Here is a 27,157-nt window from a genome sequence, read left to right as displayed (position 1 = left end):
TGTTCCAGGTGTGGCTCCGCTGGCTGCATGCTTGTTCCAGGTATGACTCTGCTGGCTGCCTGCTTGTTCCAGGTGTGACTCCGCTGGCTGCGTGCTTGTTCCAGGTGTGACTCCACTGGCTGCATGCTTGTTCCAGGTGTGACTCTGCAGGCTGCATGCTTGTTCCAGGTGTGACTCCGCTGGCTGCCTGCTTGTTCCAGGTGTGACTCTGCAGGCTGCATGCTTGTTCCAGGTGTGACTCTGCTGGCTGCATGCTTGTTCCAGGCGTGACTCCACTGGCTGCATGCTTGTTCCAGGTGTGACTCCGCTGGCTGCATGCTTGTTCCAGGTGTGACTCCGCTGGCTGCATGCTTGTTCCAGGTGTAACTCTGCTGGCTGCATGCTTGTTCCAGGTGTGACTCTGCTGGCTGCATGCTTGTTCCTGGTGTGACTCTGCTGGCTGCATGCTTGTTCCAAGTGTGACTCCACTGGCTGTATGCTTGTTCCAGGGGTGACTGTGCAGGCTGCATGCTTGTTCCAGGTGTGACTCCGCTGGCTGCATGCTTGTTCCAGGTGTGACTCTGCTGGCTGCATGCTTGTTCCTGGTGTGACTCTGCTGGCTGCATGCTTGTTCCAGGTTTGACTCCGCTGGCTGCATGCTTGTTCCAGGGGTGACTGTGCAGGCTGCATGCTTGTTCCAGGTGTGACTCCGCTGGCTGCATGCTTGTTCCAGGTGTGACTCCGCTGGCTGCATGCTTGTTCCAGGTGTGACTCCGCTGGCTGCATGCTTGTCCCAGGTGTGTCTCCGCTGGCTGCATGCTTGTTCCAGGTATGACTCCGCTGGCTGCATGCTTGTTCCAGGTGTGACTCCGCTGGCTGCATGCTTGTTCCAGGTGTGACTCCGCTGGCTGCATGCTTGTTCCAGGTGTGACTCTGCAGGCTGCATGCTTGTTCCAGGTGTGACTCTGCTGGCTGCATGCTTGTTCCAAGTGTGACTCCACTGGCTGTATGCTTGTTCCAGGTGTGACTCCGCTGGATGCATGCTTGTTCCAGGTGGGACTTCACTGGCTGCATGCTTGTTCCAGGTGTGACTCTGCAGGCTGCATGCTTGTTCCAGGTGCGACTCCGCTGGCTGCATGCTTGTTCCAGGTGTGACTCCACTGGCTGCATGCTTGTTCCAGGTGTGACTCCACTGGCTGCATGCTTGTTCCAGGTTTGACTCCGCTGACTGCATGCTTGTTCCAGGTTTGACTCCGCTGGCTGCATGCTTGTTCCAGGTGTGACTCCGCTTTCTGCATGCTTGTTCCAGGTGTGACTCCGCTTTCTGCATGCTTGTTCCAGGTGTGACTCTGCAGGCTGCATGCTTGTTCCAGGTGTGACTCTGCAGGCTGCAGGCTTGTTCCAGGTGTGACTCCGCTGGCTGCCTGCTTGTTCCAGGTGTGACTCTGCAGGCTGCATGCTTGTTCCAGGTGTGACTCTGCTGGCTGCATGCTTGTTCCAGGTGTGACTCTGCAGGCTGCATGCTTGTTCCAGGTGTGACTCCGCTGGCTGCATGCTTGTTCCAGGTGTGACTCCGCTGGCTACTTGCTTGTTCCAGTTGTGGCTCCGCTGGCTGCATGCTTGTTCCAGGTGTGACTCCGCTGCCTCCATGCTTGTTCCAGGTGTGACTCTGCTGGCTGCATGCTTGTTCCAGGTGTGACTCCGCTGGCTACTTGCTTGTTCCAGGTTTGGCTCCGCTGGCTGCATGCTTGTTCCAGGTGTTACTCTGCTGGCTGCATGCTTGTTCCAGGTGTGACTCTGCAGGCTGCATGCTTGTTCCAGGTGTGACTCCGCTGGCTGCATGCTTGTTCCAGGGGTGACTGTGCAGGCTGCATGCTTGTTCCAGGTGTGGCTCCGTTGGCTGCATGCTTGTTCCAGGAATGACTCTGCTGGCTGCATGCTTGTTCCAGGTGTGAGTCACACTCTGGCTCTGGCTGGCTCTGGCTGCGTGCTTGTTCCAGGTGTGGCTCCGCCGGCTGCATGCTTGTTCCAGGTGTGACTCCGCTGGCTGCATGCTTGTTCCAGGTGTGGCTCCGCTGGCTGCATGCTTGTTCCAGGTGTGGCTCTGCTGGCTGCATGCTTGTTCCAGAGGTGACTCTGCTGGATGCATGCTTGTTCCAGGTGTGACTGCATGCTTGTCCCAGGTCTGACTCCGCTGGCTGCATGCTTGTTCCAGAGGTGACTCTGCTGGATGCATGCTTGTTCCAGGTGTGACTCTGCTGGATGCATGCTTGTTCCAGGTGTGACTCAGTTCCCATTTCTGTGAGTTTGTAGACTGTTGATATGAGATTTGTGCAGAGTTTGGAATGGATCTTACTGAGCCCTCCCTGAGTGGCATTGCCCGGAGGAGGGGGTGTTACCCTGGGGCAGAATAGGGTGTGAGGAGGGCTTGCAGAAGCCCCAGGGGGCAGCAGGGGAAGGTGGACAGTGGTGGCTGAAGTCTGGCTTCATTTACCTAAACTTCTGCTCTTAGTGAAACTTCTGAGGCTATAGATGGCACACAGCACAATCCAGTTCTAGTGATAAAGCATAGAAGAGGGGTACTTACTGCAGAGCGGGGGGCACAGCACTGCCGAGAGAAGAGAAAGACATACAGGTCAATGTGAGACCACCAGTCACTATAATCCCCACCCACTCACATAATAATGCAGGAGGCCACACCCACTGCAATCTCCACCCACTCACATAATTCAGGAAGCCACAACCACTACAATCTCCACCCACTCACATAATAATTCAGGAAGCCACACCCACTACCCAATACAATACCACCCACTCACATAATAATTCAGGAGGCCACGTCCACTACCTACTAAAATATACACCCACTCACATAATAATGCAGGAGGCGACACCCCTTACAATCTCCACCCACTCACATAATTGAGGATGTCACAACCACTACAATCTCCACCCACTCACATAATAATGCAGGAGGCCACATCCACTACTCACTAAATTATACACCCACTCACATAATAATGCAGGAAGACACACCCACTGCAATCTCCACCCACTCACATAATAATGCAGGAAGGCACATCCACTGCAATCTCCACCCACTCACATAATTTAGGAAGCCACGCCCACTATAATGTCCACCCACTCAAATAATGATCTAGAAGGCCACATCCACCACTCACTAAAAGTCCCACCCATGCACCTGATAATTCATGAGGCCACACCCACTACCACTACAATCTCCACCTACTCAAATAATAAGCCAGGAGGCCTCTACAATCTCCACCCACTATAATTCCCACCCACTCACCTAATTATCCATGAGGCCACACCCAGGGGGAGACACCTTGGAGGCCCCCACAGGCTCTGATAGCGCCTTCATGATAGCGCCGGCTCTGAAGCCACCATCACTGGTGCCCTGCAGCTCAGTCACACCGGGACTCATTTCTGCAAGACGTACGGAAGAGCTGAGATATCATTTCCCTGAGGGCGGGGCCACTGCAGGGATTTCAGCTGAGATATCATTTCCCTGAGGGCGGGGCCACCGCGGGGACTACAGCTGAGATATCATTTCCCTGAGGGCGGGGTCACTGCAGGGATTTCAGCTGAGATATCATTTCCCTGAGGGCGGGGCCACCGCAGGGACTACAGCTGAGATATCATTTTCCTGAGGGCGGAGCCACCGCAGGCACTACAGCTGAGATATCATTTCCCTGAGGGAGGGGCCACCGCAGGGACTTCAGCTGAGATATCATTTCCCTGAGGGCGGAGCCACCGCAGGGACTACAGCTGAGATATCATTTCCCTGAGGGCGGGGTCGCCGCAGGGACTACAGCTGAGATATCATTTCCCTGAGGGTGGGGCCACCGCAGGGACTACAGCTGAGATATAATTTCCCTGAGGGAGGGGCCACCGCAGGGACTTCAGCTGAGATATCATTTCCCTGAGGGCGGGGCCACCGCAGGGATTTCAGCTGAGATATAATTTCCCTGAGGGCGGAGCCACCGCAGGGACTACAGCTGAGATATAATTTCCCTGAGGGCGGGGCCACCACAGGGACTACAGCTGAGATATTTCCCTGAGGGAGGGGCCGCCGCAGGGACTTCAGCTGAGATATCATTACCCTGAGGGCGGAGCCACCGCAGGGACTACAGCTGAGATATAATTTCCCTGAGGGCGGAGCCACCGCAGGGACTTCAGCTGAGATATCATTTCCCTGAGGGCGGGGCCACCACAGGGACTACAGCTGAGATATTTCCCTGAGGTACGGTGACCATACGTCCCGCTTTACCCGGGACGCGTCCCGCCTTCGGGGGGCGCTGTCCCAGGCTGCATGAGGTCCCAGGAAACGTCCCGCTTTTAGCAGCGGGACGTCCCGGCCTCGCGACTCTGGCCACCGTACAATGAACTAGCCGCAGCGTCTCATAGACGCTGCGCTAGTTCATTCCCCACAGCCCCGCTCCAGCAGCCTGCATTGTGTTTCGGGCAGCAGGCACAGGCAGAGCAGGGCTACGGGAAGATGGCGTCCGGAGGCTGAGCCCTGTACTGTCTCCAGTACAGGGCTCCGCCTCCGGACGCCATCTTGCCGTAGCCCTGCTCTGCCTGTGAGAGCGGGAGATTGAAGGAGGAAGATCGTCCAGGGGAGCTGCACACACCAGAGGCCGGCTGCGTGAGGGGACGTCTTCTGCCAGGTGAGTAACTAAATGCTTTTTTTTCCCAGGTGACATGTTTGCCCGCAGTGCGTTTATCTTGTGCTGACATGTTTGCCCGCAGTGCGTTTAGTTTGTGCTGACATGTTTGCCCGCAGTGCGTTTAGTTTGTGCTGACATGTTTGCCCGCAGTGCGTTTAGTTTGTGCTGACATGTTTGCCCGCAGTGCGTTTAGTTTGTGCTGACATGTTTGCCCGCAGTGCGTTTATTTTGTGCTGACATGTTTGCCCGCAGTGTGTTTAGTTTGTACTGACATGTTTGCCCGCAGTGCGTTTAGTTTGTGCTGAAATGTTTACCCGCAGTGCGTTTAGTTTGTGCTGACATGTTTGCCCGCAGTGCGTTTAGTTTGTGCTGACATGTTTGCCCGCAGTGCGTTTAGTTTGTGCTGACATGTTTGCCCGCAGTGCGTTTAGTTTGTGCTGACATGTTTGCCCGCATTGTGTTTATTTTCTACTGACATGTTTGCCCCATTGCGTTTATTTTGTACTGACATGTTTGCCTCCATTGCGTTTATTTTGTGCTGAAATGTTGCCCGCAATACGTTTATTTTGTGCTGAAATGTTGCCCATTGCGTTTATTTTGTGGTGTCTGGGGTAACTGTTGCTGCATTTATTATTTAATGGTTGGCTGTGTTTGCTGCTTTGGGGTTATGGTATATGTGATGTATGATATGTAATAACTGTATTTTTTGTTTAATGTATTTTGTTCCTGCTTTGTTTGTTTGCTGTGATTGTGTTACTGGAGTCGGGTGGGGGATATACTATTGTTCCATTGTGTGTTAGCAGACTGGCCTTATCCTTATCACTTGATTACATTTGAGGTGTGTTTGTTGACCATCCTAATTTATTGTCTGGTAGAGAGAGAGACACAGTCAGTTTGGTGTGAGACAGCTGGGTGAAAGCTGTATGCTACTCTGTGGATGTAACTTTGCTTACAAATGCTTCAGAATAAAGTGTTCATCATCGGATTCCATGTCTGCTCCCTGTTTATGGACAATCCTCATGTCATATCATGACATATTGGTGAGCAGTGCTGGGACAGAGCAGACTTTGGAAGACCAGAAGCATGGAGGAGATGCTGCAAGAGCTCAAAATCACTACCCTTCGGAAATTATGCCGTAAGAGGGGCTTACATCCTGATGGCCTGAAGAAACCTCAGCTTGTGGAACTTTTGATGGAGAGGATACAAGCTGCCAGTAATGCTGAGGCACTGAGTGAAAGTGGACATGTGCAGACCGATGAAGGCTTGGAGGAACAGTCTCAGGAACAGACCCAGGAAGGTGTTGTCAGAGGTGAGGACATGCTTCACACATTGCTCAGAGTGCTGAGTGAGATGATGGCACAGAATGTGCAGGGACGGATCTAGAGCAAGTTGCCCCAAGTTGCGCCTGGGGCAAGGTCAGGTTTTGGCGCCTAAACTGCCATTCCCCATCCAAATTTTTCCGCCTTTTTAAGAATTCAACAAACTGCGCCTGGGGCAAGAGACCCGCTTGCTCCCCCCTAGATCCGTCCCTGAGAATGTGTACCGATCTCAGGGGGGAATGTCACAGCCACATATGGACACTGTCAGACTGTATTCCTTATTCCCCATGTTTGATGAAAGTAAAGAGGAAGTAGATGCCTACTCAGAAACCTTTGAACTGATATGTGAGACACATTGCATCCCAACCAGTGAGTGGCATCGCATTCTGTTAGGAAAGCTGACTGGCCGGGCCAGTGACACTTTTAAATTGCTGCCTCTGGAGCAAAGAATTAACTTTGTGGAAGTGAAACGGACATTGCTGGCTCGATATGCCAAAACTCCTGAGACATACAGACAGTCTTTCCGATCACTGTGTAAAACCTCACAAACCTCTTTTACTGAGTTCGGAGTGAAGCTCCATCATGTATTTAATCAGTGGATTCAGGGCAGTGGTGTCAGGACTTTGGAAGACTTAAAAGAACTGTGTTTGCGGGAACAATTCCTGAGCTGCTGTCCTCCAGAGCTGAAAATGTGGGTATTGGATCGGAACCCTCCAACAATGAGGGAGGCTGCAAAGCTGGCCGATCAGTTTGTGGAGAACCGGTCCCAGGTGTGTCATCTTCCAGAGGATCGGTGTGTCTGTGAAGCATCCAGGACACCATCCTGTGTAGAGCCCAGGCCCACCACTCCAGAGAGGAGTTCTGCCACTTCAGCTGTTACAAAGAACAAGGTGAGGAAGTCCTGTTTTGGCTGTGGGTCGACTGAGCACCTGGTGGCAGCATGCCCGCATGTCATCAGAGACAATGGAACTGCTCAGTTTCCTCAGCCCACTGATGGTAGAAATGTGGCAACTAACTCCTCAGGCATTGCCCCACTCTTAAGAACAATAGCGGAAAGAGAACATGCCAGAGGGGTTAATTTTGTTCGTGTGTCGAATAATATCTTGACCAGTGACTCATCTGACTGTGCCCAGTCCCACGGAGCTTGCAGGGCAAATTCCAAGGTGTACATTGGACACTTGGGAAGCCAAATCAGCAAGTGGGAGTTGAGGCAAGTGTTTTGCCGCTATGGACCTGTGCGTCATATCTGGGTCTCCAGGAGTCCACCTGGATTTGGCTTTGTGGAGTTTGAGAATCCAGAAGATGCAGCAAGGGCTGTATTCGAATTGAATGGACAAATTGTATGTGGACATCGAGTCAAAGTTGAACTGGCATATATAGAAAAGCGAGAACAATTAATTATGAACTCCCACCTAGGTTGAGAAGGAGCAGGTGGACAGATTTGCCACGTGCCTGTACCTCAGTCTCACCCAACTAATGGGATCACCTGGGGGTCCAGGAATGTAAGGGGGAGGAATGTGATGTATGATATGTAATAACTGTATTTTTTGTTTAATGTATTTTGTTCCTGCTTTGTTTGTTTGCTGTGATTGTGTTACTGGAGTCGGGTGGGGGATATACTATTGTTCTGTTGTGTGTTAGCAGACTGGCCTTGTCCTTATCACTTGATTACATTTGAGGTGTGTTTGTTGACCATCCTAATTTATTGTCTGGTAGAGAGGGAGAGACAGTCAGTTTGGTGTGAGACAGCCGGGTGAAAGCTGTATGCTACTCTGCTGATGTAACTTTGCTTACAAATGCTTCAGAATAAAGTGTTCATCATCGGATTCCATGTCTGCTCCCTGTTTATGGACAATCCTCATGTCATATCATGACAGTATACTATTAAATAGCATCACACAGTTTCTGCACACCCATGATGCGAATCCTCGTTTGACCACATCACGGCGTAAACACTGCTTTCTTATGCCTCGCTGTTGCATTATTTGGTTAGCTCCGCCCATAGAATGTCATGGCCACACCCATTTTTTCACGCGCGCCACAGACACCACATTTTTCGCCGCGGCGCGCGTACCCCCTATTTTTCGGCGCCCCTGCTGCCCTGTCCCAGGTTGAGCCTACAAAAATCTGGTCACTCTACCTGAGGGCGAGGCCACTGCAGGGATTTCAGCTGAGATATAATTTCCCTGAGGGCGGAGCCACCGCAGGGACTACAGCTGAGATATCATTTCCCTGAGGGCAGGGCCACCACAGGAACTCCAGCTGAGATTTAATTTCCCTGAGGGCGGGGCCACCGCAGGGACGACAGCTGAGATATAATTTCCCTGAGGGCAGGGCCACCGCAGGAACTCCAGCTGAGATATAATTTCCCTGAGGGCGAGGCCACTGCAGGGATTTCAGCTGAGATATTGTTTCCCTGAGGGCGGGGCCACCGCAGGGACTACAGCTGAGACATAATTTCCCTGAGGGCGGGGCCACCACAGGGACTTCAGCTGAGATATCATTTCCCTGAGGGTGGGGCCAGAGCAGGGACTTCAGCTGAGATATCATTTCCCTGAGGGCAGGGCCACCGCAGGGACTTCAGCTGAGATATCATTTCCCTGAGGGCGGGGCCACCGCAGGGACTACAGCTGAGATATAATTTCCCTGGGGGAGGGGCCACCGCAGGGACTACAGCTGAGATATGATTTCCCTGAGGGTGGGGCCAGAGCAGGGACTTCAGCTGAGATATAGTTTCCCTGAGGGCGGGGCCACCGCATGGACTTCAGCTGAGATATCATTTCCCTGAAAGAGGGGCCACCGCAGGGACTTCAGCTGAGATATAATTTCCCTGAGGGAGGGGCCACCGCAGGGACTTCAGCTGAGATATAATTTCCCTGAGGGCGGGGCCACCGCAGGGACTACAGCTGAGATATAATTTCCCTGAGGACGGGGCCACCGCAGGGACTTCAGCTGAAATATAATTTCCCTGAGGGCGGGGCCACCGCAGGGACTTCAGCTGAAATATAATTTCCCTAAGGGTGGGGCCACCGCAGGGACTACAGCTGAGACATCATTTCCCTGAGGGCGGGGCCACTGCAGGGACTACAGCTGAGATATCATTTCCCTGAGGACGTGGCCACTGCAGGGACTTCAGCTGAGATATCGTTTCTCTGAGGGCGGGGCCACCGCAGGGACTTCAGCTGAGATATAATTTCCCTAAGGGCGAGGCCACCGCAGTGACTTCAGCTGAGATATCATTTCCCTGAGGGCGGGGCCACCGCAGGGACTACAGCTGAGACATCATTTCCCTGAGGGCAGGGCAACCGCAGAAACTACAGCTGAGATATCATTTCCCTGAGGGCGGGGCCACCGCAGGGACTACAGCTGAGATATCATTTCCCTGAGGGTGGGGCCACCGCAGGGACTTCAGCTGAGATATGATTTCCTTGAGGGCGGGGCCACCGTAGGGACTGCAGCTGAGATATCATTTCCCTGAGGGTGGGGCCACCACAGGGACTACAGCTGAAATATCGTTTCCCTGAGGGCGGGGCCACCGCAGGGACTTCAGCTGAGATATGATTTCCTTGAGGGCGGGGCCACCGCAGGGACTGCAGCTGAGATATTGTTTCCCTGAGGGCGGGGCCACCGCAGAGACTTCAGCTGAGATATAATTTCCCTAAGGGCGGGGCCACCGCAGAGACTACAGCTGAGATATTTCCCTGAGGGCGAGGCCACTGCAGGGATTTCAGCTGAGATATTGTTTCCCTGAGGGCGGGGCCACCGCAGGGACTACAGCTGAGACATAATTTCCCTGAGGGCGGGGCCACCACAGGGACCACAGCTGAGATATCATTTCCCTGAGGGCGGGGCCACCACAGGGACTACAGCTGAGATATTTCCCTGAGGGCGGGGCCACCACAGGGACTTCAGCTGAGATATCATTTCCCTGAGGGTGGGGCCAGAGCAGGGACTTCAGCTGAGATGTCATTTCCCTGAGGGCAGGGCCACCGCAAGGACTTCAGCTGAGATATAATTTCCCTGAGGGCAGGGCCACCGCAGGGACTACAGCTGAAATTTAATTTCCCTGAGGTAGGGGCCACCGCAGGGACTACAGCTGAGATATCATTTCCCTGAGGGTGGGGCCACAGCAGGGACTTCAGCTGAGATATAGTTTCCCCGAGGGCGGGGCCACCGCAGGGACTTCAGCTGAGATATCATTTCCCTGAGGGCAGGGCCACCGCAGGGACTTCAGCTGAGATATCATTTCCCTGAGGGCGGGGCCACCGCAGGGACTACAGCTGAGATATAATTTCCCTTAGGGTGGGGCCAGAGCAGGGACTTCAGCTCAGATATAGTTTCCCTGAGGGTGGGGCCACCGCAGGGACTTCAGCTGAGATATCATTTCCCTGAGGGAGGGGCCACCGCAGGGACTTCAGTTGAGATATCATTTCCCTGAGGGAGGGGCCACCGCAGGGACTACAGCTGAGATATAATTTCCCTGAGGACGGGGCCACTGCAGGGATTTCAGCTGAGATATCGTTTCCCTGAGGGCAGGGCCACCGCAGGGACTACAGCTGAGAAATAATTTCCCTGAGGGCGGGGCCACCGCAGAAACTACAGCTGAGATATCATTTTCCTGAGGGAGGGGCCACAGCAGGGACTACAGCTGAGATATCATTTCCCTGAGGCTGGGGCCACCGCAGGGACTTCAGCTGAGATATGATTTCCTTGAGGGCGGGGCCACCGCAGGGACTGCAGCTGAGATATCATTTCCCTGAGGGTGGGGCCACCACAGGGACTACAGCTGAAATATCATTTCCCTGAGGGCGGGGCCACCGCAGGGACTTCAGCTGAGATATGATTTCCTTGAGGGCGGGGCCACCGCAGGGACTTCAGCTGAGATATAATTTCCCTGAGGGTGGGGCCACCGCAGAGACTACAGCTGAGATATAATTTCCCTGAGGGCGGGGCCACCGCAGGGACTGCAGCTGAGATATTGTTTCCCTGAGGGCGGGGCCACCGCAGAGACTTCAGCTGAGATATAATTTCCCTGAGGGTGGGGCCACCGCAGAGACTACAGCTGAGATATAATTTCCCTGAGGGCGGGGCCACCGCAGGGACTGCAGCTGAGATATTGTTTCCCTGAGGGCGGGGCCACCGCAGAGACTTCAGCTGAGATATAATTTCCCTGAGGGCGGGGCCACCGCAGAGACTACAGCTGAGATATAATTTCCCTGAGGGCGAGGCCACTGCAGGGATTTCAGCTGAGATATTGTTTTCCTGAGGGCGGGGCCACCGCAGGGACTACAGCTGAGACATAATTTCCCTGAGGGCGGGGCCACCACAGGGACCACAGCTGAGATATCATTTCCCTGAGGGCGGGGCCACCACAGGGACTACAGCTGAGATATTTCCCTGAGGGCGGGGCCACCACAGGGACTTCAGCTGAGATATCATTTCCCTGAGGGTGGGGCCAGAGCAGGGACTTCAGCTGAGATATCATTTCTCTGAGGGCAGGACCACCGCAAGGACTTCAGCTGAGATATAATTTCCCTGAGGGCGGGGCCACCGCAGGGACTTCAGCTGAGATATAATTTCCCTGAGGGAGGGGCCACCGCAGGGACCTCAGCTGAGATATAATTTCCCGGAGGGCGGGGCCACCGCAGGGACTACAGCTGAGATATAATTTCCCTAAGGCCGGGGCCACCGCAGGGACTTCAGCTGAAATTTAAATTCCCTGAGGGTGGGGCCACCGCAGGGACTACAGCTGAGACATCATTTCCCTGAGGGCGGGGCCACCGCAGGGACTACAGCTGAGATATCATTTTCCTGAGGGCGGGGCCACCGCAGAAACTACAGCTGAGATATATTTTCCCTGAGGGAGGGGCCACCGCATGGACTACAGCTGAGATATAATTTCCCTGAGGGTGGGGCCACCACAGGGACTACAGCTGAGATATCATTTCCCTGAGGGCGGGGCCACCGCAGGGACTTCAGCTGAGATATGATTTCCTTGAGGGCGGGGCCACCGCAGGGACTGCAGCTGAGATATTGTTTCCCTGAGGGCGGGGCCACCACAGGGACTACAGCTGAGATATCATTTCCCTGAGGGCGGGGCCACCGCAGGGACTTCAGCTGAGAAATCATTTCCCTGAGGGCGGAGCCACCGCAGGGACTACAGCTGAGACATCATTTCCCTGAGGGCGGGGCCACCGCAGGGACTTCAGCTGAGATATCATTTCCCTGAGGGCGGAGCCACCGCAGGGACTACAGCTGAGATATCATTTCCCTGAGGGCGGTGCCATCGCAGGGACTGCAGCTGAGATATTTCCCTGAGGGCGGGGCCACTGCAGGGATTTCAGCTGAGATATAATTTCCCTGAGGGCGGAGCCACCGCAGTGACTACAGCTGAGATTTCATTTCCCTGAGGGCGGGGCCACCGCAGGGACTACAGCTAAGATATTTCCCTGAGGGCGAGGCCACTGCAGGGATTTCAGCTGAGATATAATTTCCCTGAGGGCGGAGCCACCGTAGGGACTACAGCTGAGATTTCATTTCCCTGAGGGCGGGGCCACCGCAGGGACTACAGCTGAGATATTTCCCTGAGGGCGAGGCCACTGCAGGGACTTCAGCTGAGATATCATTTCCCTGAGGACGAAGCCACCGCAGTGACTACAGCTGAGATTTCATTTCCCTGAGGGCGGGGCCACCGGAGGGACTACAGCTGAGATATTTCCCTGAGGGCGAGGCCACTGCAGGGATTTCAGCTGAGATATTATTTCCCTGAGGGCGGAGCCACCGCAGGGACTACAGCTGAGACATCATTTCCCTGAGGGCGGAGCCACCGCAGGGACTACAGCTGAGACATCTTTCCTTGAGGGCGGGGCCACCGCTGGGACTTCAGCTGAGATATAATTTCCCTGAGGGCGGGGCCACAGCAGAGACTTCAGCTGAGATATAATTTCCCTGAGGGCGGAGCCGCCGCAGGGACTACAGCTGAGATATAATTTCCCTGAGGGCGGGGCCACCGCGGGGACTACAGCTGAGACATCATTTCCCTGAGGGCGGGGCCACTGCAGGGATTTCAGCTGAGATATAATTTCCCTGAGGGCGGGGCCACCACAAAGACTTCAGCTGAGACATCATTTCCCTGAGGGCGGGGCCACCGCAGGGACTTCAGCTGAGATATCATTTCCCTGCGGGCGGGGCCACCGCAGGGACTTCAGCTGAGATATCATTTCCCTGAGGGCGGAGCCACCGCAGGGACTACAGCTGAGACATCATTTCCCTGAGGGCGGGGCCACCGCAGGGACTTCAGCTGAGATATCATTTCCCTGAGGGCGGGGCCACCGCAGGGACTTCAGCTGAGATATAATTTCCCTGAGGGCGGGGCCACCGCAGGGACTTCAGCTGAGATATCATTTCCCTGAGGGCGGGGCCACCGCAGGGACTTCAGCTGAGATATTTCCCTGAGGGCGGGGCCACTGCAGGGATTTTTGCTGAAATATAATTTCCCTGAGGGCGGGCCACCGCAGGGACTACAGCTGAGATATCATTTCCCTGAGGGTGGGGCCACCGCAGGGACTTCAGCTGAGATATGGTTTCCCTGAGGGCGGGGCCACCGCAGAGACTTCAGCTGAGATATCATTTCCCTGAGGGCGGAGCCACCGCAGGGACTACAGCTGAGATATCATTTCCCTGAGGGCGGGGCCACCGCAGGGACTACAGCTGAGATATCATTTCCCTGAGGGCAGGGCCACCGCAGGGACTACAGCTGAGATATAGTTTCCCTGAGGGCAGGGCCACCGCAAAGACTTCAGCTGAGACATCATTTCCCTGAGGGCGGGGCCACCGCAGGGACTTCAGCTGAGATATCATTTCCCTGCGGGCGGGGCCACCGCAGGGACTACAGCTGAGATATCATTTCCCTGAGGGCGGAGCCACCGCAGGGACTACAGCTGAGACATCATTTCCCTGAGGGCGGGGCCACCGCAGGGACTTCAGCTGAGACATCATTTCCCTGAGGGCGGAGCCACCGCAGGGACTACAGCTGAGACATCTTTCCTTGAGGGCGGGGCCACCGCTGGGACTTCAGCTGAGATATCATTTCCCTGAGGGCGGGGCCACAGCAGAGACTTCAGCTGAGATATAATTTCCCTGAGGGCGGAGCCGCCGCAGGGACTACAGCTGAGATATAATTTCCCTGAGGGCGGGGCCACCGCAGGGACTACAGCTGAGACATCATTTCCCTGAGGGCGGGGCCACTGCAGGGATTTCAGCTGAGATATAATTTCCCTGAGGGCGGGGCCACCGCAAAGACTTCAGCTGAGACATCATTTCCCTGAGGGCGGGGCCACCGCAGGGACTTCAGCTGAGATATCATTTCCCTGCGGGCGGGGCCACCGCAGGGACTTCAGCTGAGATATCATTTCCCTGAGGGCGGAGCCACCGCAGGGACTACAGCTGAGACATCATTTCCCTGAGGGCGGGGCCACCGCAGGGACTTCAGCTGAGATATAATTTCCCTGAGGGCGGGGCCACCGCAGGGACTTCAGCTGAGATATAATTTCCCTGAGGGCGGGGCCACCGCAGGGACTTCAGCTGAGATATCATTTCCCTGAGGGCGGGGCCACCGCAGGGACTTCAGCTGAGATATTTCCCTGAGGGCGGGGCCACTGCAGGGATTTTTGCTGAAATATCATTTCCCTGAGGGCGGGCCACCGCAGGGACTACAGCTGTGATATCATTTCCCTGAGGGTGGGGCCACCGCAGGGACTTCAGCTGAGATATGGTTTCCCTGAGGGCGGGGCCACCGCAGAGACTTCAGCTGAGATATCATTTCCCTGAGGGCGGGGCCACCGCAGGGACTACAGCTGAGATATCATTTCCCTGAGGGCAGGGCCACCGCAGGGACTACAGCTGAGATATAGTTTCCCTGAGGGCAGGGCCACCGCAAAGACTTCAGCTGAGACATCATTTCCCTGAGGGCGGGGCCACCGCAGGGACTTCAGCTGAGATATCATTTCCCTGCGGGCGGGGCCACCGCAGGGACTTCAGCTGAGATATCATTTCCCTGAGGGCGGAGCCACCGCAGGGACTACAGCTGAGACATCATTTCCCTGAGGGCGGGGCCACCGCAGGGACTTCAGCTGAGATATCATTTCCCTGAGGGCGGGGCCACCGCAGGGACTTCAGCTGAGATATAATTTCCCTGAGGGCGGGGCCACCGCAGGGACTTCAGCTGAGATATCATTTCCCTGAGGGTGGGGCCACCGCAGGGACTTCAGCTGAGATATTTCCCTGAGGGCGGGGCCACTGCAGGGATTTTTGCTGAAATATCATTTCCCTGAGGGCGGGCCACCGCAGGGACTACAGCTGAAATATCATTTCCCTGAGGGTGGGGCCACCGCAGGGACTTCAGCTGAGATATGGTTTCCCTGAGGGCGGGGCCACCGCAGAGACTTCAGCTGAGATATCATTTCCCTGAGGATGGGGCCACCGCAGAGACTTCAGCTGAGATATCATTTCCCTGAGGGCGGGGCCACCGCAGGGACTACAGCTGAGCTTTGGGATCATCGACAACCGCCAGTGATCCCAAAAATCGTTACGCCGATGAAAGTCAATTTAGGGGAACCCACAGGAGCGATTTGGCCAATTCCCAATGGGGGGTTCCTGCACAGGGCTGCCATCAGAAATGTTTGGGCCCCATACTGGTTACATCTACTGCCCCCCCCCCCCCCTCACTCTGCTCTGCCCCCACTTGTCCAATCGCAATCTTAGAAGGCCTAAATACATGAATGCCCGTTTTACCTCTTTTTACACGTCCCGCAAAGCAGCTGTGTGGCCTGTACAGGAGGCACCACGGATCAGACCAGAGGGGTACTGAGGGAGCTGATGGACTTACAGGGCTGGAAGGTAAGTAATAATCCTTTTCTCACATTTGTCTCGGGTTTACTTGAATCACTAAGTGACTAAGGTAACTCCTGGATGAGCTTTCCGGCACCTCACCACCTTAATGGACAGCCAATGTATGGCACTGTTCACCGGGCCCCAGATTCACTCGGGCCCCATACAGCAGTCCCCACTGTGATGCCCTGAAGGTGGCCCTGGTCCTGCAGCATTTTTGGGGTAATTACGCTCCAATACAAGAGAGTAGTGCTGCGAAATTGCTTTAGAATCGCTTTTAAAAAATGATTTTGCAGTAACTTTGTGGGTGTTTTTTCTAGTAGATAAAGTTTAGACTACTTGCCGGGCCTCCACCATACGGTGCATAACCCCGCCCCCTGGCACAAGAGGTCATCGGCGTTTTTCTGTCTGGAGATAGACAAGTGCCTATGACCTCTTGTGCTGGTGGGCGGGGCTATGCACCGCAAACTGATGGAAAACGGACCTCGAGAAACCTGGAAAGTAGTTTGAACGTTATTTACACAGAAAATATCGCCCACAAAGTAACTGAAAAGTCACTGGTGATGTGAAGTGGGCCCCTGGCCTGGCCCCTGAATTACAGGAGGAGGTCCCTCTCAATTTTCTGAAGTGAAAGCCTGACGTCTGTAAGAGTGCAGAAGGGTGGCAGAGCTTTCAGACTGATAGAAGGGATTGAGGAAGCGTGCTTAGATGTTCCTCTCCAGCAGCCACCTCAGAGGATCTGCTCCTTGGATGATGATGATGGACTCACACTGTCCCAGTCCTAGAGATATACATATACAGTACAGTAGTATGGATGAATGGAGCCTCACCGTTATGGGTATATTCCACCAGCTTCACCTTATGGAGCCAATTCCAGTACGCAGCAATTCCCAGCCTGTCCTGGGATATCTCTGGAAAGGAGAGGCAACCACACGTGAGATGGTGATAATGACAGTCGGCCTATTAGGAGATCAGTCTACTGGTGGTGGGAAATATGTCCCTCACTGACAAACTGCACACCTACCCAAAACTCGAAAAACCCGATGAGTCTTCTCTGTGATGGTGAAAACATCCTCAATATCTGGAAATAGGTCAAGAAGAAGAAGAAGGACATTAGAATAATTACTGATCTAGAAGAAGAAGAAAGAGGGAACAGTTATATCCCATAGATAAAAATAATACTAGAAGAAGGAGGGGATAGAGGGGAACGGTGATATCACATAGAGAAAGATAGATCCAGAAGAAGGAGGAGATAGAGGGTAACAGAGATATCACATAGAGAAGGATAGATCCAGAAGAAGGAGGAGATGGGGGAAAGGATAGATCCAGAAGAAGGAGGAGATAGAGGGTAACAGAGATATCACATAGCGAAAGATAGATCCAGAAGAAGGAGGAGATAGAGGGTAACAGTGATATCACATAGAGAAAGATAGATCCAGAAGAAGGAGGAGATGGGGGAAAGAATAGATCCAGAAGGAGGAGGAGATGGAGGAACAGTGATATCACATAGAGAAAGATAGATCCAGAAGAAGGAGGAGATCAAGGAAAGTTATATAGATCCAGAAGAAGAAGGATATAAAGGGGAATAGTGATATCACATAGAGAAAGATAGATCCAGAAGAAGGAGGAGATCAAGGAAAGTTATATAGATCCAGAAGAAGAAGGATATAAAGGGGAATAGTGATATCACATAGAGAAACATAGATCCAGAATAAGGAGGATATGGGGGAACAGTGATATCACATAGAGAAAGGTAGATCCAGAAGAAGGAGATTGAGGAAACAGAGATATCACATAGAGAAAGATAGATCCAGAACGAGAGGGAACAATGATATCACATAGAGAAGGAAAGATCCAGAAGAAGGAGGAGATGGAGGAAAGGATAGATCCAGAAGAAGGAGGAGATAGAGGGAATAGTGATATCACATAGAGAGAAAGATAGATCCAGAAGAAGGAGGAGATGGAGGGAACAGTGATATCACATAGAGAAAGATAGATCCAGAAGAAGGAGGAGATGGAGGGAACAGTGATATCACATAGAGAAAGATAGATCCAGAAGAAGGAGGAGATAGAGGGAATAGTGATATCACATAGAGAAAGATAGATCCAGAAGAAGGAGGAGATGGAGGGACAGTGATATCACATAGAGAAAGATAGATCCAGAAGAAGGAGGAGATGGAGGGAACAGTGATATCACATAGAGAAAGATAGATCCAGAAGAAGGAGGAGATGGAGGGACAGTGATATCACATAGAGAAAGATAGATCCAGAAGAAGGAGGAGATGGAGGGACAGTGATATCACATAGAGAAAGATAGATCCAGAAGAAGGAGGAGATGGAGGGAACAGTGATATCACATAGAGAAAGATAGATCCAGAAGAAGGAGGAGATCAAGGGAAGTTATATAGATCCAGAAGAAGAAGGATGCACAGGGGAATGGTGGTGTCACATAGAGAAAGATGGATCCAGAAGAAGAAGGATACACAGGGGAATGGTGGTGTCACATAGAGAAAGATAGATCCAGAAGAAGGAGGGGATAGAGGAAACAGTAATATTACATAGAGAAAGATAGATCCAGAAGAAGGAGGAGATGGAGGGAACGGTGATATCACATAGAGAAAGATAGATCCAGAGGAATTAGATAGAGGAATCAGTGATATCACATAGAGAAAGATAGATCCAGAAGAAGGAGGAGATCAAGGGAAGTTATATAGATCCAGAAGAAGAAGGATGCACAGGGGAATGGTGGTATCACATAGAGATAGATCCAGAAGGAGGAGGAGATAGAGGGTAACAGAGATATCACAAAGAGAAAGATAGATTCAGAAGGAGGAGGAGATGGAGGGAACAGTGATATCACATAGAGAAAGATGGATCCAGAAGAAGAGGGAACAATGATATCACATAGAGAAGGAAAGATCCAGAAGAAGGAGGAGATGGAGGAAAGGATAGATCCAGAAGGAAGAGGAGATAGAGGAAACAGAGATATCACATAGAGAAAGATAGATCCAGAAAAAGGAGGAGATAGAGGGTAACAGTGATATCACAAAGGTAGATCCAGAAGAATTAGATAGAGGACACAGTGATATTACATAGAGAAAGATAGATCCAGAAGAAGGAGATAGGGGAACAGAGATATTACATAGAGAAAGATAGATCCAGAAGGAGAGGGAACAATTATATCACATAGGCTATCATTCATAAAGCATTTCCGCATGCGGAAATGCTTAATACTGCTGACTTTACCGAACCCTGAGCAAAATCCCCATCCATAAAGGCTCTTTCCGCACGAAAAGCTGACATTCCCGTGAAGAGCGATACATTTCCGCCTTGTGCTGAGTCTTTCTAGATTAATCCAGAAAAAGTAACAAACACGTCCATTCATAAAGATTAGAGCAAGCGGTATGCGGAAGGAAAATACCGCTTGCTGGACAGTAGCGATAGGCGGGCGGATTACATGTAAATGAATGGGACGGACCTCCCAAGCAGCATCAGACAGAGGAGCGCACGGAGGGAATCGGGCAGCTTTTATGTTTCCGCATGTCTTCCGCCACGCTACCGCCAGCTTCCTCCAGAAAACCTCCGCACTTCTTCCGCAACAGGCAACTTCTTTATCAATGACCACCCAGAAGTCTTAATTACCGGTTGCGGAGAAGAACGGTGTTTTCCCGCACTACCGACAGCCTCTTTATGAATGATAGCCATTGAGAAGGAAAGATCCAGAAGAAGGAGGATATGGGGGAACAGAGATATCACATAGAGAAAGATAGATCCAGAAGAAGGAGGAGATCAAGGGAAGTTATATAGATCCAGAAGAAGAAGGATGCATAGGGGAATGGTGGTGTCACATAGAGAAAGATAGATCCAGAAGAAGGAGGATACACAGGGGAATGGTGGTGTCACATAGAGAAAGATAGATCCAGAAGGAGAGGGAACAATGATATCACATAGAGAAAGATAGATCGAGAAGAAGGAGGAGATGGAGGAAATAGTGATATCACATAGAGAAGGAAAGATCCAGAAGGAGGAGGAGATGGAGGGTAACAGTGATATCACATTGTGGGTTGATTCAGAAGAAGGAGATACAGTAGGTCAGTAATATCACTTTGAGGATAGTTCTGGAACAGGGCTCCACACACACAAGGGCTGAGGTCCTGTCACATTTTTGTCACAGCTCCAGTTAATTGATAGGACTGATTCAGGAAAGACGTTCATCAATCAGAACATATTTCTTCATTCCTCAGTCCATCCTAAACTGTTGGCATTGAAATCTTCCAAAGGTGACCCTCACAGCCTGGGCCCATCTTGTCATACAATTAGTGTGTCCATCATGATCCTCACCCTGTAACAAGTATAGCCACTGTGATGATCCGCTCAGCTGGCTGCACAGGCAGACAGCTGTTTGTCCATTCCTCTAGTCTGTGGGCTGCAGGTCTCTGGAACAGAGACCTGTCTTTCCATTGCAAGTTTCTGGTCTGTTCTCTTGCTGGGGAATTTGCATACATTCGTTATGCAAATCCCCTACCTGCCTTCTTTGATGACTGGCACTATAAGAGCTTTATGGTTCCCAGAATGCTTGGCTGGTCATTTCCCTTCCATGGTCTGTTCCTGATGGACACTGCTGGAGTGTCAGCCATTGCTATCTAGTATAGTTAATTCCTGGGGGTTGCTTTAGGCTCCCCTTCTAGCCCAGTCAGGTTGTATTGCCTGTTCTGTCTTGTCTTGCCTGTTGCCATTGTCCTGTCCCAGCGGTGGTGGACAGGAAATGGTTCTGATCTCTGTTCTTGGAGTATAGCTGGTGCAGCGGTTGCTACTAGCTATCTCTTTTGTTCTGTCTCCTGGGATCGCGCTAGCTACTTTTCGCTAGCGCTGTGGATCCTTCTGTTCTGTCTCCTGGGATCGCGCTAGCCACTTTTCGCTAGCGCTGTGGATCCTTCTGTTCTGTCTCCTGGGATCGCGCTAGCCACTTTTCGCTAGCGCTGGGGATCCTTCTGTTCTGTCTCCTGGGATCGCGCTAGCCACTTTTCGCTAGCGCTGGGGATCCTTCTGTTCTGCTACTCTGTACCTGGATCACGCTAGCTACTTTTCGCTAGCGCTGTGGATCCTTCTGTTCTGTCTCCTGGGATCGCGCTAGCCACTTTTCGCTAGCGCTGTGGATCCTTCTGTTCTGTCTCCTGGGATCGCGCTAGCCACTTTTCGCTAGCGCTGGGGATCCTTCTGTTCTGTCTCCTGGGATCGCGCTAGCCACTTTTCGCTAGCGCTGGGGATCCTTCTGTTCTGTCTTCTGGGATTGCGCTAGCCACTTTTCGCTAGCGCTGGGGATCCTTCTGTTCTGTCTTCTGGGATCGCGCTAGCCACTTTCCGCTAGTGCTGTGGATCCTTCTGTTCTGCTACTCTGTACCTGGATCGTGCTAGCCACTTTTCGCTAGTGCTGTGGATCCTATCTCTCGCTTGTCCCTGTTTTCGTGTGTCTGTCTTGTGTGCTACGCTTGGTGGAGGCTCGGTGAGGTAACCGTTAAGCAAGCGCTCGCGTCCTCTGTTTCATGTTTGTCTGTTAATGGTTAGTTAGGCGTGCTTGTCTCTATTGTGCTTATCACGTGGAGACCGCGCATAACCGCGTGCACTGTTGCGAATGAGTGCGGTGTTCGCGGTTAGCTAGCGTTTGTTATTTTCCGTATCTCCTTATTGTATTATTTGCTGTGCCTTTGCTACCCTCGTATTCTATTCTGATCTGCCTTGTGTCACGTCTGGCGATCGCACCTCTCGCGATCGCGTTCCTATTTCATATCTGCTGTTGTGTGTGCGCGGTCGCGGGGTGGCGACTGGATTGGCGCACACACATACAACCTGTCCCTTTGCTCGCTCTCATTCTCAATCGCCTCTCTTGCGATTGCGTTCTGCGCTTCGTACAATTCCTGTCTGGCACTTGTGGAAGTACAGAGGATTGGTTCCTCTGCACTCCCCAGCGCCATCTGCCGACAGGAATTTCCCTCTACAGGTGCGTAGCACCTTTTGCTGGGTGCCTGCAAATGTACGCTTGTGGAGGATTTCCGCCGTGTCAGCGCACGCGTTGTGCGCTGATCACGGAGAAAGTTCCACAATCGTTACAGCCACATAAACACCTGATTTGGAGGATGGACCCCGATATCGGAGGGAGGGAGTGTTAGTACCCCCTCAGCTCTGGGCCCCCCTGTGGCTGCAGGGACTGCCCCTCTATAGTTACACCCATGAGGGAGAGGGAATGCCACCAGGAGGAGGAGAGACGGAAGAATCATTACATTATGTAATGACAGGGTGTCTTAGATGGTTCTCACCTATCCCGTACTGGCTGAAGCTGTTGGGTTCCGGGTATGAGGTGCAGCTATTAGTGTCTGTGGCCTCCTGGTAATCCTGGCATAATTTATCAAACCTCCCCTTCAGATTCATCTCAAGATCTCTGCAAAATACACAACTCAAGCATGGAGGAAGTAAGAGCAAGAATGTGATGGGTGCCACGGGCCACATCCTGTCCACCAGGGCTGCCACAGAAGATGGTGTGAGGAGAAACGTCTGATCCAGGAACATGGAAGAGGAGCGATCTGGTGGGACCTCAGTATTTCCTCTGCTTAGCCTCAGTCTTTGGTGAAGAAACATTAGACCTACGGTTACAGAAGAGAAGACACAGAAGTGGGAAAAAAGGGCGCATGCCGCTAGTGGACAAAAAGGGCGCCGCCATTCACTCTCATAATAAATAGCGTTTAATGGGCGCCAAGCAGGAAAAAAGGGCGCAGGACATAAATAACGTTTACAACTGGCGCCAGGAGATTTTTAATGATTTATAAGTGTGCTTGTGGTGATTTACGTTTATAAAATGCACCCGTGCCGGATAACGTTTATAAAAATACTAAACATATTTATCTTATTTAACTAATTAAAACATTATTTAAAGTTTTATCCCATACTGTTTGTAAAACGTTATTATTCACAAAATAAAGCGATCAGTACGTAACGTAAATTGCAAAATATTTTTTGCATCCACAATTAGTAAAACATTATTATCCACATAATAAAGGGGGGTCTTAGGTTTAGGCACCACCAGGGGGGTCTTAGGTTTAGGCACCAACAGGGGGGTCTAGGGGTTAGGGGTAGGTACAGGGAGGGTTACTTAGGCACCAACAGGGGGGGTCTTAGGTTTAGGCACCAACAGGGGGGTCTTAGGTTTAGGCACCAACAGGGGGGTCTTAGGTTTAGGCACCAACAGGGGGGTCTTAGGTTTAGGCACCAACAGGGGGGTCTTAGGTTTAGGCACCAACAGGGGGGTCTTAGGTTTAGGCACCAACAGGGGGGTCTTAGGTTTAGGCACCAACAGGGGGGTCTAGGGGTTAGGGGTAGGTACAGGGAGGGTTACTTAGGCACCAACAGGGGGGGTCTTAGGTTTAGCCACCAACAGGGGGGTCTTAGGTTTAGGCACCAACAGGGGGGTCTTAGGTTTAGGCACCAACAGGGGGGTCTTAGGTTTAGGCACCAACAGGGGGGTCTTAGGTTTAGGCACCAACAGGGGGGTCTTAGGTTTAGGCACCAACAGGGGGGTCTTAGGTTTAGGCACCAACAGGGGGGTCTTAGGTTTAGGCACCAACAGGGGGGTCTTAGGTTTAGGCACCAACAGGGGGTCTTACGTTTAGGCACCAACAGGGGGTCTTAGGTTTAGGCACCAACAGGGGGGTCTTAGGTTTAGGCACCAACAGGGGGGTCTTAGGTTTAGGCACCAACAGGGGGGTCTAGGGGTTAGGGATAGGTACAGGGAGGGTTCTGTGTAAGAGTAGGCTTAGGTAAAGTTTTCATAAAATTTTAGTAATAATTACTAATGTTTTACAACACTTATTACGAACGTAGTTATATTTATATCATCGTTATAAAGAATATTTTCAGATTTTATTATAAGAACAAACCGTAAATGAAGGTTATTCACAATAATATAGAATTATAACAATTAAACATATATTATTGTTTTTTTCATAAACGTAATTATAAGTTTAACTTTAGAAACAGGGAAGAATAACGTTTTCACAATTTCTGACTTCATAAACATTATATAATGATTTATAATTTTGTTAAACCTTATTTGTAAACGAAATATAGCGCACTATTTTTATAAACCCTATTAATGATTAATTATTATTTAGAGTTTACACCCCGCGCCCTTTTTGTCCGGGCGCCCTTTTTGTACGTACGCAGAAGACACACCCTGTGGAAATCATAAGATTCAGATTACACACACCCGTAACAATCTTCTAGACTTTAGATGTCCAGCTCCAGGGATCAAGGTTGTCACACATTTTTGGCACAGCTCAAATTAATTGATGAGCACAAAAGAATCAGTGGTTGGCACACGATGCTACTGGCAACCATACACGGGGATCGTTCAGTCCTGGATCTTCCACATGAGTGACAAGTCAATCAAAATATCACCAAGTGAGAGAGCCAGGAACGGAATCCAACATTTATCCATCCTCATTGCAGACAGTGTTGGTGAAGGAAGGTCGGACTGACGGCCATTTCACGGGTATTACCTGCATCATACAGTTACTGCATTGTACTGAAAAGGAAGCATCTGAAACATTGGATTCAGTTCTCCTACCTGGTAATATTTCACATTTATTGAGGAGACTGAATCAGGAAAGGTGGGATTCATCAAGTAGAAACCGTTTCTCCATTTCTCAGTCCATCCTAACACTGGCATGGATGTGGCCCTCCAGGCCTGGAGCTGGACAGCACAGACCAGGGCTTCTCAACTCAGTCCTCAAGTGACCCCAACAATGCAGGTTCTGCAGAAACCCTCAAACATTCACAGGTGAGGTAATCGGTGTCTCAGCAGAGCTCATTAACTACCTCTGTGGATCTCCACAAAACATGCACTGCTGGGGGCACTTAAAGAGAAACCCTTCTATAGACAATCTGTTATAAAGATAACACATACAGTGCTGCCCATAAGTATTCATACCCCGGGCAAATTTTGACTTAATGTTAGTTTTATTCAACCAGCAAGTCATTTAGCAATTTTTTGATGGGAAATGGCATAGGTGTCTCCCAAAAGATAATAAGACAACGTACAAGAGGAATTATTGTGGAAAAAAATATCTCTCATCTTTTATTTACATTTGTGCAAAAAGTGTCCCGTTCACAATTATTCATCCCCTTCACAAACTGTCACAGTCTGTGGGAAAATCCAAAGTTCTATGCCATTCCAAATAGTACAAACTGTTGTAAATCATCCTAATTACCCAGATTAACCAATTCAGCCCGCAGATATTTTTCACCTTATGGACAAGAGGAATTTTCACCTGTCAGCGCGCCTCCTATTAATTCCCCAATAACTATATCACTACTTCTCACAACAAAATGATCTATAGCTTGTTTTTTCCGCCACCAATTAGGCTTTCTTTGGGTGGTACGTTATGCTAAGAATTATTTTATTCCAAATGCATTATGATGGGAATAATAAGAAAAAAAATGGAAAAAACAAACATTATTTTTCAGTTTTCAGCCATTATAGATTCAAAATAATTCATGCTACCATAATAAAAATCCACACATTTTATTCCCGCAAATTGTCCCGGTTTATTGCAACGTTAAAATTATACCCCTAGTATAATGTATGGTGACAATCTTTTATTTAGAAATAAAGGCGCATCCATCACTAATTTTTAGCTCGTTATTTAATAATAATTTGCCCTCTTGTCATAGATGTTCCCCCCCCCCCCCCCCCCTAAAGTCAGTAGGTGTCTTTTACTATTTGGCCACAAGATGTCCCCGCTGAGCAAAAATCTTATTAGCGTACTTTGTACATTACATAGGATACAATGGGCCTGATTCACAAAGCGGTGATAACTCAGTTATCATGCCTAAAAGACTTTAGGCGTGATAACCTTTGCACTAGCAAAGTTATCACCGCTTTGTGCTGTAACTCGCGCGAAGCTCCCGCAAACGCGCAGGCGCGCGCGCAAAGTCCCATAGGGCTTAATGGGCACTGCGCGCGCTCCTGCGTGATTGCGCGTGCAAAACTTTGCGCGTGGGAGCTTCGCGCGAGTTACTTCAGATCTCGCCTAAACTAAGTTTAGGAGTGATAAAGGGCTTTTCACAGGCGTGCAAAGTGTTTGCACCGGTTTGTGAATCAGGCCCAATGTGTTGTTACATTGTAACTAGGAGAAGTGACGCAGGTTTCCATTGGAAGCCTCCGATCACATGGTGGGCAGGGAGATGATGAATGTAAACATTGCTTCCAATCATAAATTTAACGATCAGGTGGCGGAAATGAAGGCGGGAGATGTAAGAATAAACACTGTTTTTGAACAGAAGCAGTGTTTATTCTCGGCGGACATGCTCGGATTGGCACAGGGGACTTTTGTCCCCTGCAGCCAATCCCTCCTGCTAGCAGCAGCAGTGCGATCGTTGGCATCTGCCGCCACGATCGCCTGCAGATCCTCCAAACTGCAGGGACGTGACTAGCGCCTCCCTGCGGCTCTAGCACCTGCCGGCTGCGGACGTGAAGCTCAAGTCTGCGCGGCTGAAATGGTTAATTGGGAACAGCTAGGGCCGGATTTACAGCTAAGGAGCCTATAGGCACAGAAGTTCTGGTGCTGTAAGCCCCGCCCATCAAAACATGCCACACCCACAAGCCACGCCCCTTGCCCTGGCTCTGCTAAGGATTGATCTTGATCCGTACAGGTGACAGTTATTATAATAGGAACCTCATCAGTCCTTAAAGAGAACCTGAGGCGCAATTTTGAAATCTTAATAGGACCCAGAGGCAGGTTCTCTGCACAATGACCTGCCTCTGTGTCCTTCTATCACCGCTGCCAGTCCCCCCCTGGCTTTGCTGTCCCCCATTCAGAAGTACTGGCTTCCTCCAATCAGAAGTACTTCCTGGGTTGCGGCTTGGCTTCCAATTGGAGGAAGCCAGCAGAGGCGGGGAGCGGCGGGAGGAGCCTGTAATGGAGGCGGCAATGCGGAGGATGATTGACAAGCCTCAGGTAACACAACGGCTAGTGACAAGCAGATTGTCGCTATCCTGGCGATATTTTCAGAGGGGACAGCAGAGCCCGGAGGGGACTCGCAGCGATAGGACACACAGGTTACATGACATGCCTCTGGGTCCTATTAAGATTTAAATATTCTGCTTTGGGTTCTCTTTAAAGTGAACTGTAACTGAATAAAAAAAAAGACTTTAACCACTTTGTCCTCCTTGACGTATAAAAACGTCAAGGAGGACAGGCGCGCTCCCGCGGCCGATCGCGCGCGTGC

General features: G+C 51.2%; 1 protein-coding gene across 3 annotated transcripts in view; it reads right to left on the bottom strand.

Annotated features, from left to right (window-relative positions):
* TMEM95 (transmembrane protein 95) overlaps nucleotides 1–27,157 on the bottom strand; it is a 137,474-nt gene that overhangs the window by 65,062 nt on the left and 45,255 nt on the right. For 2 of the 3 annotated variants that reach the window (XM_068271962.1, XM_068271960.1), the window contains exons 2-5: nucleotides 22,192–22,515; nucleotides 16,902–16,958; nucleotides 16,708–16,788; nucleotides 2,567–2,587 (exon numbers count right to left, since the gene is read on the bottom strand). In XM_068271962.1, coding sequence (XP_068128063.1) covers nucleotides 2,567–2,587; nucleotides 16,708–16,788; nucleotides 16,902–16,958; nucleotides 22,192–22,510 — 478 coding nt within the window. In that variant the 5' untranslated portion in view covers nucleotides 22,511–22,515. The remainder of the gene's footprint in view (nucleotides 1–2,566; nucleotides 2,588–16,707; nucleotides 16,789–16,901; nucleotides 16,959–22,191; nucleotides 22,516–27,157) is intronic. The other variant, XM_068271961.1, reaches the window with a different exon arrangement.

The sequence above is a fragment of the Hyperolius riggenbachi genome, chromosome 3 (assembly GCF_040937935.1).
Source record: "Hyperolius riggenbachi isolate aHypRig1 chromosome 3, aHypRig1.pri, whole genome shotgun sequence".
Taxonomy (NCBI): Eukaryota; Metazoa; Chordata; class Amphibia; order Anura; family Hyperoliidae; genus Hyperolius; species Hyperolius riggenbachi.
The sequence above is the reverse complement of the archived record's forward strand: the minus strand, read 5'-3'. Positions and strand labels throughout refer to the sequence as shown.